This window comes from Pistacia vera, unplaced genomic scaffold, assembly GCF_008641045.1.
Source record: "Pistacia vera cultivar Batoury unplaced genomic scaffold, PisVer_v2 Contig374, whole genome shotgun sequence".
Taxonomy (NCBI): domain Eukaryota; kingdom Viridiplantae; phylum Streptophyta; class Magnoliopsida; order Sapindales; family Anacardiaceae; genus Pistacia; species Pistacia vera.
This window is the reverse complement of record NW_022196195.1, coordinates 1,164,805-1,178,709: the sequence shown is the minus strand read 5'-3', so window position 1 is coordinate 1,178,709 and position 13,905 is coordinate 1,164,805. Positions and strand designations below refer to the sequence as shown.

Below are 13,905 nucleotides of genomic sequence, written 5' to 3'. Positions count from 1 at the left end.
ACTCACCCTATGATAACCAGGTCCAAAGCTAAGCTCCCTTTCTCATCTTGACACAAATGAACCAGTAAGTGTAACTAAGGCACTCTCCCATCCAGCCTAGAAATCTGCTATGCAAAGTGAGTTTACTGCTCTCCTTTCTAACAATACTTGGCAGCTGGTTCCAATTGAACCCAATATGAACATTGTTGGTTGTAAATGGGTGTTCTGAATTAAACACAATTTAGATGGTTCAATCCAAAGGTTTAAAGCCAAGTTGGTTGCAAAAGGTTTTCAGCAAACTCCTGGTGTGGATTATCTTGAAACCTTTAGTCCTGTGATCAAATCATTACCTATTAGAGTTATCCTTAGCTTAGCTGTTACCTATGGGTGGGATATACAACAAGTAGATGTTAATAATGCTTTTTGAATGGAGAACGTAGTGAGACAGTGTACATGACGCAGCCTCCAGGTTTTGTTGATGATAAAAATCCTTTCCATGTTTGCAAACTGATCAAGGCACTCTATGGTCTAAAACAGGCCCCAAGAGCCAGGTTTGAGAAGCTCAAAACTGCCTTTCTGAAATCGGGCTTTTTTCTTCTTCAGTGGTTGATTCAAGCTTATTTATTTATAGACACCATGGGGATGTTATGTATGTTATTGTATATGTTGATGATATCCTATTGACAGGAAGTAACACTAAGCTAGTTCATGGCATAGTTCACAAGTTGAACACTGAGTTTGCATTAAAAACATTGGGTTCTCTCAAGTATTTTTTGGGCTTTGAGGTACGTAGAATTGATACAAGTATTCATATGAACCAAGCAAAGTATGCAAGGGATCTACTAGTCAAAACAGGAATGATGGATGCAAAATCCTACCTTACTCCTATGACTTTAGGTAATAAGCTGAACTTTGAAGACAGTGAGCTGTTTGATAAACCATCACTCTACAGAAGCACAATTGGGACATTGCAATATCTAACCCTGTCAAGGCCTGATATTGCTTACTCTATCAACAAACTTATCCAATTTCTCAAGGCCCTTACTCAATTACACTGGCAGGCCTGCAAAAGGCTTTTGAGATATCTCAAAGGTACTACACATTTTGGAGTACATTTCACTAAAGTAAGCAGATTTCACCTTGAGTGCTTCACTGATGCAGATTGGGAAGGCAACCTACAGGACAGAAGGTCCACTAGTGGCTGCTGTCCGTTTCTTGGCTCTAATCTACTACAATGGAGCTCCAAGAAGTATCTCTATCTTCTACGGAGGCAAAATATAGAGCACTTGCACAAGGAGCCACTGAAATTGCATGGTTTAGGAGTTTATTTTCTGAAATTGGTATGCATCTTCCTGAAATCCCTATCATTTGGTGTGATAATCAAAGTGCTAGATCCCTTGCATCAAATCCAGTATTTCACGCCTGAACCAAGCACATTGAACTGGATGCACATTATATAAGGGAACAAGTAGCAACTAATAATCTGAAAGTGCAATATGTTCCTATTGAGTATCAAACTGCAGATATTTTTACTAAATCTCTATCAGCTGCACGTTTTGAGATCCTAAGAGGAAAGTTAACAGTGATTGCTTCTTCTTTACAAACTGATATTCTAGAAATTTTTGCTGCAGATAATGGTTCAGACAGCAACTTGGAAGTTGCTTCTGCAGATTTACAGCAGAATTAATCTGCAAATTGCTATGCGCTTTACTTATGCTTGTTACTTGGAAACTGCTCCTGCATCATCAGTTCACTTTACTGGGTTTCAATGTTATTTTGGTTTTCTGCAAAATTGATGCTTGTTACTTGGAAATTGCTCCTACATCATCAGTTCACCTTACTGGGTTTCAGTTTTATTTTGGTTTTCTGCAGAATTGAAGCCTAGCCTGTTTAAGTGCTAATTAGTTGGTGTTCTTTACTTATGCTTGCTTACTTGGAAGTTGCTCATGCATCATCAATTTACTTTTCCCAGTTTCAGTTTGCTTGGTTTTCTGCAGAATTGAAGCCTAGTCTGTTTAGTGCTAATCAGTTGGTGTTCTCGAATTTTGCCTGGAAATCTGCTCCTGCAGTATCAAGCTCGTTTTGCTTATGCTGTAATATCAAGTTCCTTTGCTTGAATTGAATTCAGCTTTATATGGTTTATTCAAAGTGAAGCTAGCTCCTACAGAATTTTGTAGTTGATTCAGCTTTATGTGATTGATTTTTATGTGGTTGATTCAGCTTTATGTAGTTGATTCAAAGTGGACAGTGGTTGATTCAGCTTTATGTGGTTGATTCAAAGTGGAAGCTTGCTCCTACAGAATTATGTGGTAGATCTTTATATGGTTGATTCAACTTTATGTGGTTGATTCAAAGTAGAAGCTTGCTCCTACAGAATTATGTGGTTGATCTTTATCTACAAATTGCTCAATTCCTCTGAAGACATCACCCAAGTCAAGTTTATGGCAGGATATGAGCAAGAGTTGGTGTAGTCTTAAGTTGTTATGTTTAAAGTTGTTCTGTTTACAGAAAGATGTTAACAAATGCTAAGTGTAGTTCAAAGTAGTCCAGTTTAAGGGAGGATGTTAGTAAGAGTTAGAAAAAGGTTAGTTAAGTAACCTATAAACTGAGTTAGTTAAGGACTGAGTTAGTTAGCTACTATTGTGTGTTGGTTAGCTACTGTTATGAGCACTATAAAAAGTGCATTTACTATACAAAGTAAAAGTAAGTAAAAGCACATGAGAATTTTTCAAAACCTGCTCTTCGTTTTTTCCTCTGTATCCTTTTCTCTGTTTTCTCTTAAAACTCTTAGATTAGAATTACTAATATGGTTTGTCTCTATATTTTAACCTTTATTGATGCTTGATATTGTTCTACCAAGTGTTTGGGTGTACGACAAGTACTCGACCAATGACCATTTCCTACGCATCTATAGCACTTGTTTTCATTACATTTTAGGATTTTGTATGTAAGTTATTTCTTTTCTCATGCTTTGGTTTAGCCTTGTTCCACTTCTGGTGGTTTGACTGAAACTTCTTAATATTATCACCTTTGGGTTGAAAACTATTTCCCCCCTGATCTCGACCATGCCCACACCCATAATTATTACTATTGGTAGTCGCGTTCACTTCAAGGAATTATTGAGTTCCAGTAGGACAAGTCTGATGGTTTCTCAGCAACAATTCATTATTTTGTTCAATAACAAGCAAAAGGACATTACTTCAGAATACTTTTTAAAGTTACATTCCCAATATTGGTACTAGGGGTGTGCAAGGAACCAATAGCTACCTAGGGTGTTGGTTCAGGTTCCTACTCGAAACCGACCATAGGATCGGTTCTGGTTCCCCAATGGGTAGAACCGATACTATGCGGTTCCAATATTGGTTCCACCAATTCAAGGAACCAGCACCAAGATTTGGGTGTACCAATTTGGAACCGGTTTAAGAACCGCACTTCATTGAAGTTTGAACAAAATGGGGGCTATTTAGTAATTATGCTTTTTGAATAAGAAATTGGGTTTGCGATTTGGTGAAAAATTGGATATTGCTTCGTTCTTCTGTTCTTTCGGCTGCCACTCACCTCTATTCGAATTTCCACTTGATTTCTCTCTCAAACACCAAATTTAGAAACTCGAACAAGCTCCCAACCACCCCTGCCAAAATCCCAAAAATCATGACCATTATCTTCTCTTCAATCTTAAAAAAAACAACCACATATAGCAAATGAAAAACACAGAAAACACAACATCAACAAAGACGCATGGCCACCATCAACCATCTCTTCATATAAGTAAATCAATAAGGTAAACGCAACAGAAAACAAAAATTTTCCTATCGATTACTGTGATGAACCCAAGATCAAGGTCTGATATGTATATATATCTTACATTCTTAAATTAAAATAACACAAAACCATACAAGGATTAGATCATACCAGCGTTTGGAGGCTCCGTCAATATCTCTGGACGCAGTCTTGCTACTAATCCAAGTGTAGGATCGAACTCATATCATCCACATGAAGACAGGACGTCAGAGACCAAAGATTGGTTTTGCTAGAACCAATCCTTGGCTTAAGGTTTCAAGGTTTGGAAAGGATGAAGTGAAAAAGAGATGAAAAGAAGAAGAGAGAAAAATTCTCTCTAATTTTTCACTCTACCACGGCAGCAACCAAGAATAAAATGAATTCTCTCAACGAAAACCTATTTTGCTTTTCTTTATATAGAAAAGCCAATTATAAATTCCACCCCCAAAGTTTAGCAGCAACCAAACTTAGGTGGAATCGCACATAGGTCCCTGTTTAATTATTTAATTAAATATTAATATTAACTTTAATAATTAAACTCGTAATTTTGCTAAATTATTCCAATAAAATTGGACATAGGCAACAACCTCAGTAAATTTAATTACACAGCAAAATTACCAATATGCTCTTTTGTCTAAAAAATGAAAATACTCTTCCATAGTTAACCACCCTTAAACTGTCTCCTCAGTGTGTGATGATAATCCGTAAATTATACAGTTTTTATTTAATCTTTTTGACGGATTTCAGGTACTTTCTAGTGCCTTTTTACCTGAATTGGTGCTTAATTCTTTACTTTTCGTGTTTCAGGTTAAAATGGACTTTTTTAGCGAATAAAGACAAAATTGGATAGTTTTGACTCAGAATTGAGCGGATTTCAGAAGATAGGAGAGTTCCGGAGCAGGACAACNTAAACTTAAAAACAATATATTTTTTTTTTTTTGTATATTTTTAAATTTTCTAAATACAATGGATGGTATTGCATTCTAACCGAATTGGAATTTGAAATACTTACTTGATTCAAGAGTCCTAGGCTTAATACTTTAGCACCCTTTTTCTCTGCTTCTAGTATGGCCTTTTCAATCGAGCTATTGATTGATTCACTTTGCCATTGCAAGAAGTACTGCAATCAAAATATGCTATGACATTAAGCCAAGGAATTATCCAACTGTTTGTTGATCTCTCATATTTAAGGAAATATCGCTTAAATAACTTGAATAATTTTTGTTAAAGACATGGGAAAGGTCTAATAAGGATTTCTTAGCAATGAAGGGGATTAGAGAAGATCGACCACCTCAAAACTAGAGGGTGTGTGTTTGATTAAATTATTTACAAACCTTATGGGAGGTCAAAGAAATTCACCCAAGTTAAGAAACAAAGAAATTGAGGCTTCTCTTACTTGAAAACAGTACTTAGGTATGGCCCAAGTTTGCAATTTGAAGTCACTAAAACGGTTCCTCTCAACCACAAAAGAAGTACCACAAATCCAAGTGAGCATCATGGAGCATAAGGTCACAGGAAACATCAACCATATATACCATTTTGACGATGATGATTGAGGCTGAGCTGCCATGGAAGCAAATCCTAGCCGTAGATGATAGATTGATTCGGGAGTTGTCAAGTGGGTTAGATACACTAGATCAGGGAATTCTTCTTTCTTCTTCAATGAATCTTCATATAATGATTCTGAAGATTTGTCCATGGAACCATATATAAAATCATATAGAGGCATGAATAATGAGTAGTTGGTTCTGAACTGTGTATGGTGAAGGGAGTGGAACCTGTGGCATTAATTCAAAATTAATTTCATTATATAATGTTATTAGAGCATTAAAGAACAACCCAATAAAAGATAAATCATAAATAATACTATTTGTACGACCCCTGTATATAAATTGACATGACACGAAATGAGTTGTTTGGTGTATATAAAAAGTTGACTCATAATAAATGTAGATGAATAAAATGTCGACCAAATTAAGATTGTCTACGCGATTGATGAGTTTGCATATTTAATGTATCTATATAGTAGCATCACTCTAGATTCATATAATATATATAATAAACAAGATGTATCATCAAATGTGGGGATTAGGAACCATATGGAGATTCGGTAACATATTAAGTTAATAATTTGATCTAAAAGTTTAAGTTATAAGATAAGAGTTTAACATTAATATTATTCCAACACACTCGTATAGATATGATTATTGAAAATTCTCATATATGTAACACACTCATTATACGATAGTTTCGCGACACAATTTTTCCGTCGGGACAAATCATATTTCTTTATAGTGAGTTAATTAGAGAGAGCTAAGAGAGACTTACGAAGGAGTGTACATGAGGAACTTGAGAGGTGGAAAAATGGAGAAAAGCCACTTGGGAATGAACTCGAAATTACAGTGTCCCATGTTATTCATGAAGTCGATGTAAGTAATGTAACCAAAGACAGATACCACGGAACCAGTACAAGTGAAGATTGTTGTAAAAATCGGTATTGAGAATAGAATGGAATAGACTACGTGCTCTGCAAATGGATGAATCACAGCTGCCACACAAAGGCAAAGACAAAAATCTCTTACAAATCAGGATGTCCGCGGGAGAGACAGACAGTAGACATAAGTGAGAAAAAACAAGCAAATATAAAATCAAAACTGAAAATCAAGAGAGAATTACAGGTGATGGGCTCAGTGACAATGGAGGAATGGTGATGAGAATGGTAGAGAGAGTAAAGATAATGGTGATGAAGGGCTCTGTGAAACCAGTAGTAAAGAAACTCCACTGGACCAGCATGTAATAGAATAGTGAGAATTACACCATCTAATCTCCAGATTGGCACGTGAGTTCCCCCGGGAAGTGTCTTGCTGAAAACATATATTAGGGATCCATTGAACAATATTTGGTCATCCCTGCCAACATCCAATAGAAAAAAACTCAAAAAATTTTAACCAGATGGTTTGTAGTGATAATAGAACTTGTAATTAATATAAGATTAATTTCACATACATAAGTACTATAGAGTATACTTATAGATAGTAACACAATTTTTCAGGTACGGACGTCTTATGTAGATTATGATTTATATTTTTTTTTTTTTTTTTTTATTTGAACAGCAATAGATCTGGAAAATTTATTGAAGGGAATAAAAAGAAGAGAAAGAAAGGGGCACATTTGAGCCTTACCCCTCAAAAGGAAAAGACAAAGCAACATAAAAGCTAGCTAAATAGTTAGGAAACGAAAAAAAACGCTTAATGCATGCATGAAAGAAGAATACTTCAGTTCAAGCTAAAAAAAACTTGAATAAACCGGTAAGGAGGAAGATCTGAAGTTGGAAAAGTTTTAAGAGCTTAAGCTAGTAGGCGAGGATTAAAAATTATATTAGTGCGAGAGGCCCCTCTCAAGAAACTTAAAATTTTTTCTTTTACTACTATAAAGTGACTTTATTAAAGGATATATATTTGACTATTTACTGACCAATTTGTTTCTCTGTCAACTTGTTCAAATTCAATGGACTTCTCAAGGATTCTATTGCTGCCTTTGGCTGTCCTGAAACGAGAGAGACTAATCCATATCTGATTGTGAAGAAATCGCCATATAATAAGTGGGAATAAGAGCAAGGTTGAGAGGTCTTTCTCCTTCTCATCCTTCACTATGAATGAGTATATGCTGTGAATAACCCAGGGAGCCAAAACTATATACTGTAAATGTTCATCACATCAATCAAATAACAATGAAAGGAGTTAGTCAAATAGAAAGCCAAAAAAAAATGATAAAATAAGGTTTACTTTAAAGTAAAACCTTGAAGTTGCCGAGAGGCTTCCATGGCCAATCAGTGAGAATTCCTGGTTTAGAAGCCATTATTTAGTTCACTTCGCCTAACAGCATGCATATGAGAGTGTGAGAGAGCGAGTGTGAGTCTGTTATTATATAGTGTTTCGATGAAGCTATCAATGTCCTGATATTTATGTCTAAGGTAATTTATTGTAAAAAGAGAGTAGGTGACGTAGTAGTTACCACACCATCGATACCATAAATTATTTTGGTTTAATAATTTACCAAGCATATTAATTGTTAATATAGTTTCAAAAAAAATTACAAGCGACATAATTATATCAACTTACGGTATGACTAACACGATGTTGGACAAATAACAAAGTGCCAAAGTTATTGAAGGAAACGCTGTCATTAGCTCAAATAATGAACACCCAAAAGACTGTCGTTTAGAGTGTTAAAGTCTACTGAATTGAGTATATGTAAAAACAGTAGCACTCTTTCTTTGTTATTAACGAAAGTTCAGTAAAGAGATTTGTGTTTTCTCTGTTCTTTCTCTCTGTTTTTCAGTTCTCTATTTTCAGTTGCAATCACACACACGATAGTCTTATAAATACTTTTTAGATATTATATCATTGAACAAAAGCGAAAGCAAAAATATTTAACTGAGGATGATGTACCATTACTAAATTCAAACAAATTTATTTAGGAAATTGCATATAAGAGAGACAAAATGAAAGTTTCTGAAACAAAGGTAAGCCGAAGTAAAAGAGAGAACAAACATTTAGATGATGAAATTGCAATTTTGATATATAAAAATTCAAAATTTTGTACAGTCTGGGCACCCCATCCTTAGTAAAATTATTTAATAAATAATACATTGTAAATAAGAATAGAATTATTTGAGTCTTATTAGAAATTGAAATATGAATTCAATAAGAAATAAAATGTCCTATATACTACCTATAAATATAACATTGAATACCAATTCATGATTACGAGAGAATATGAAAAGACAAGGTATTTGATGTAAGAGTTATTAAACATTATGAGTAGAGTGTCTAAAAAACTAGGATTGTTTTTGTTCTAGGTACTTGGTTGAGTGTAATTAAAAACTAGGATTGTTTCCGCTCTGTTAATTATGTGCTGAGTTTATGGTGTTTTGTATTTTTGTATATTATGTTCATAAAACTATAGTGGATTTTTGTATATCGAGTTATGTTAAACCACATAAATATTACGTCTCTTTATGCGGTTTGATTTTATTCTTATGTTATTAATCTCGAATGTATGTATTCTGCTGCGCGATCTCCTTATGAATTATTATTTAAAAAATCTAAGAAAGTATGTTATTATTCAATAAGAAAATATGGAGTACACTATATGAATCTCTTATTCAATATTTGGCTGCTTACGCTTCACGTGTATTATATTTAGTGGTTGTAACAGAATCAAAAGAGAAAAAGGAAACATTAATATTACTGATAGTGTTCCCTAATTCAAATTTAGTTTCAAATACAACTATGAATCTCTTATTCAATATTAGGCCGCCCACGTCCTATGATAGTGTTCCCTCATTCAAATTTAGTTTCAAATACAACTAATTTAAGCAAGTCCAATTTCATATCTTTGCACTTAACAATTTCACTGTAGAAGAGACAAGCAACTAAGCACATTAGGTATTTTCTAGCATGTTTTTGAGTTGAGAGATTGGGCATTATACTTTAGCTTCTTCAAATACAAATTCCTAAATTCACTTTTCATGCGTACTCCTCATTTATTGGACTTTAGGTTCTTCAACTACAAATTTCCTAAAATTTATTGGACTTCACAGCTAACCAGTGCTCTCTCCTTTGTTGAACATTACACTTTAAAATTCATTGTTCATACTTTTCTGTTGGGCTTTGTCGATCTTCAGCCGCCCATTCATTGTTTCTGCAAATGGCTAAGTTGTATGTTGGTGGTGAACCACTTAATATGGCATGATATATTGGACTTTTCATGCATACTTCTCATTTATTGGACTATACCTGTACACCAACCGCCACTCTCGGTCCCACGTACGCTTTAGCTAGGTTCTTCACCTACAAACTTTCCTGAATCTATTGTTCATACTCCTGACGCTATGTTGTTTCTCTAACAATTCTAGTGGCGGTGATCCATTTTGTACGATAAGTAGTTGTGTATTATTAATGCAACATATAGGAAATTATAAAGATCATTTACTATTTTATGACACTATATATATAGTTGTTGAGTAATAGTAAAGACATGAAATTGGTATTCGAGAGTTAAAACCAAATTCTATGCGTATATATATATATATATTTTTTTTTTTTTTTCTGAAAATGAAAAACAAAATTTAGTAATTCTTAGTAAAAATGATGATTTGGGAGTGAGTTTCATACAAAAACTATTAGGAGTTCAGTTGAGATAAGTTAAGGGAGAAACCAAAAATTAATTTTCAGGAGGGTTAGCAAATTTTTATATGTACATAAAAAATTTATTATTGATCTTCTTGAACAAAAAACTAAAATAATAATAATAATAATAATGGGTGCGTTTGGTTTAGTATTTTNTTTTATGACACTATATATATAGTTGTTGAGTGATAGTAAAGACATGAAATTGGCATTCGAGAGTTAAAACCAAATTCTATGCGTATACTTTTTTTTTCTGAAAATGAAAAACAAAATTAAGCAATTCTTAGTAAAAATGATGATTTGGGAGTGAGTTTCACACAAAAAACTATTCGGAGTTCAGTTGAGATAAGTCAAGGGAGAAACCAAAAATTAATTTTCGGGAGGGTTAGTAAATTTCTATATGTACATAAAAAATTTATTATTGATCTTCTTGAACAAAAATAAAATAAAATAATAATAATAATAATAATAATGTTAATAAAAAAGGTAAAGAGTAATAATGGTAAGTGGTTGTGCATTATTAATGCAACATTTATCAGAAGATATAAAGATCATTTAATATTTTGATTGTACACTATATATAGTTGTTGAGTAATGTGAAAGACATGAAATTGGTCTTCAAGAGTTATTACCAAATTGATATATTCGACAGAGTTTCATAGTACTAGAGGTACTAATGTCAGTTTGAAAAGAATAAATTTTTTATAATATTTATTGCGATTTAAGTATATACTGGACTTTAAATTTTTCAGTCTAATCCAATATATATATAATTCAATCTAATTTATACAAAATTAATATCTAATCCAATTCAATCATATCAGATATAAGAAAATTGTATCAAACTGAATAATCATTAATCAATAAATTGATTTCCTCTAAATCCAATTTGACTATATACATTTGACCAAGAGAATATTATTGTTATTTGTTCAATTCTGATTTCTGAGCAAATGATGACACGTAAAGCTTATCGCTACAATACAGACACTTCTTCCGAATTTTATATTTTCTGTATTTAATAAATTAAAATTAAAAAGCTTTAGAGTTAACTCTTATATGGAAATATAAAAGTAATCTCACTTCTCTGTTTCAGTGTTAACTAGTTTGTTATGCTATCTATCAGAGTTGCGAGAAGATTGAATCAACGGTAATACTAGCAACTGTTTGGACTCTTTATTGTTCCTGTGTAGCCGGGGACTCCAGAAGGTGTTTGTGGTGTGACATATCATTTTCTTCTGTGTATATATGTTAGTTTGTTGTGTATTGGTTGTGAAAAAGGTTCATGGACAACTCTCCAGCGTACAGAAACTGATAAACCCCAAATGGTTATATGGATTTTCTTTTGGTTATAACTTCATTTAAAAGCTATGATAGTTTGAGTGATGATACCATCAAAGCCTGTTTTGTACTGTTCCCTATTTCCAGAGGATCAATATATTTCTAGAATATTTTGATAACATAAGTTCTGCACGAAACAAAGTATATATTTTTGGAAGTCTGAAACTTGCATGCTTACTGGAAATTAGTGATCTTCCAAGAATATTATATGATAAACGTGAAGACTTCTTTAAGATGCACGATGTGCTTCCCAACATGGCATTATCTTTCGCTTCTGAAAAGAAGAACGTCATATCGGTAGCAAGATATCTTTGGTTAAATACAACAGAGAAGGTTGCTAAATGGCAGAGGGCTGTACGGATGTCACTTTGCGCCCTAATATTGATCTTCAATCTAGAACAGCAGTATCTTAATTTAAACATGATTTAGACTTATGGGGTTTGAGTAGGTTATTATTTATTTATTTTTTTCTAATCGGAAAAACTAAATGAATGCCCTTTTGCTGTTAGTTTATGAATTTAAAAAATAAATGGAACGTTGATAATTTTCCTAACCAGAATGTGTTGTTTCGCAAAAGATAGGATTGAGAGTCAATTTCATAAAGGTAAAATTGAATGATATTAAAAATAAGAGGGAGTGGAAAGATGTTTTATAAGGCCTATAAAGAAGTAGAAAATACGAAGGGTTGAAATGATATTTAGCAGTTTAATTAGCTGGGAACAAATTTTTTGAAAACATACACGACTCGAGGAAGGGACTCGAAATGAGCCATCAAACAAAAGTTGTATCCATGTAATATGAGATTGATTTTTGGCTGTGTAAAGTATTCCTTGGTCATAGATTTATGAGTAAAAAAGGCAGCCAATGTCCACAAATTCTTAGCTACTTCACATGCGTTTTAGCAAACAAAATCATTCAGAACCCTTTTCTTTCTCTTTTTGTTTCTTCTTGCAGTATATTATACGAAAAGACATTATATACACAACTAGGTGACTGTTTATGTGGTTTACGTCAGGCGCCGGTTTAAGGCTGGAGTGAGGATATCAAAGAGTGTGGATAATCCACACAAGTTATACTCTTTCTGCAGATATGGTGCTTCTGGGTACTACAGGTTTTGGTGTCCATCAATGGAGTTCAATCTGGTTGATTGCATTGCTACATATAGCTCAGACGAGGCAAAAAAATATGTAGACTAAAGTGGCAGAAATTAAGGCTGAGATGCAACTTGTGCAAGTGAAGCAGAAGAAGATTGAAGATTCCATTGGTGGATTGATAAAGCTGCTAATCATTGTCTTGTTTACAATTAAACCTACCTTAATCATGCATCCTTATTGCCTGCAATTACTTCAGAAATTGAAGCAAAACTTTTAGTAACTATTTGATAATTAGTGTACTTTCTTTCTGAAAAGAAGTGTTATTCACAATCACACGATAGCTTAAACTTGCAATAGGCTCTTTCAAATAATAAAGGCCTAGCAGTAATATTAAGTTCTCTTAACACTTATACTTGATCTATGATTCTCGTCTAGGAACCTCTCTGCTTCATTGTTTCAACAATTTTTTTGGTTTGTATAACTGATTCTCAAATTTGCTATCAGATGGGTAGTACGTGAAGGAATTCTTACTTTGAAGACTGATTTAACAATATATGTATTGCTCTTGTCCAGTTGTGGACTTCAAAACAGTGCATGCGATTCGTTTGGATATTTATGCTTTATTTTTTATTTTTATTTTTTAGATATGAAAAATATTCACTTTGAACTCAACTACTGCTTGAGGTCCTTCTAGATAAGTTCAACTTGAACTCTAAAATAGTAGAAATTGTTATAGCGGACAATCTTGTTGCTTCACTTAATTGACATGATGAGACCATCCAGTGATATGATAATTTATAGAGTTAGCTTTCTTAACCACTTATTATAGTAGTAGTTATTGATGAGTCATACAAATTAGTAATTGAACAATCATGCTAATAGTTGGATGAAAGAGAAAAATTTGACGTATATGTGGTAACACATGCCATTACTTTATTGGATGGTCTCAATATATACATTATCTAGATGATGTGGTAAGGCTGTCACATTACCTAGATGTTTACGGTACTTTCAGTCTTGGGTGTGAAAAAATGATCACTTTTGACTAGTGCAAGATGTTCATGAACATGATCAAATTAAATAGTATAAAACTCCATAAACTTCAAATGGTTCATGTCGTGGGTTCCTATGGATTCACATGTATTTTAAACTTAATATGCCTATGGTTGTTGTTGTAGTTGCAGTCTTGTAGAAGATTTTATTGTGTTTTTCGTAATAATTTTATTATATATAATTTTTTTTATTTTGTTTTAGTTTCTTTTTAAGTGTTTTTTAACCCCCACCTAATTGACCAATATCCCTAATTGCTAAATACACCTCCTTTATAAAAAAAAAAAAATAATAATCTCTTTAAATCTCATTTAATACCGAAAGTAGCCATCTAAGCTTAATTAGGTCTATTTTCCCTAATTTAAAACTTAATTAGGTTTTTTTATTTTTATTTTACACCATTTTTCTCTAATCTCAAACTTAAACAGATTTTTTGTTCACGTCTTTTTTTCCCAATTTTGTAATTT

General features: G+C 33.1%; 2 protein-coding genes across 2 annotated transcripts; one reads left to right on the top strand and one right to left on the bottom strand.

Annotated features, from left to right (window-relative positions):
- The first annotated feature begins 432 nt into the window (after nucleotides 1-432).
- On the top strand, nucleotides 433-2,253 carry LOC116140604 (uncharacterized mitochondrial protein AtMg00810-like). Its single transcript, XM_031426215.1, has 5 exons — nucleotides 433-530; nucleotides 611-1,319; nucleotides 1,611-1,758; nucleotides 1,977-2,047; nucleotides 2,200-2,253. Exons 1-5 carry the CDS (start codon nucleotides 433-435, stop codon nucleotides 2,251-2,253), a joined length of 1,080 nt encoding a protein of 359 aa, XP_031282075.1.
- A 1,286-nt stretch (nucleotides 2,254-3,539) lies between these two features.
- Nucleotides 3,540-7,647, bottom strand: LOC116140603 (very-long-chain aldehyde decarbonylase CER1-like). The gene is made up of 7 exons (XM_031426214.1): nucleotides 7,558-7,647; nucleotides 7,234-7,457; nucleotides 6,436-6,668; nucleotides 6,088-6,307; nucleotides 5,156-5,537; nucleotides 4,772-4,879; nucleotides 3,540-3,653 (listed from the first exon to the last, which is right to left on the bottom strand). The coding sequence occupies exons 1-7, from the start codon at nucleotides 7,615-7,617 to the stop codon at nucleotides 3,540-3,542; spliced, it is 1,341 nt and encodes a 446-aa protein (XP_031282074.1). The 5' UTR covers nucleotides 7,618-7,647.
- Between the last annotated feature and the right edge of the window lie 6,258 nt (nucleotides 7,648-13,905).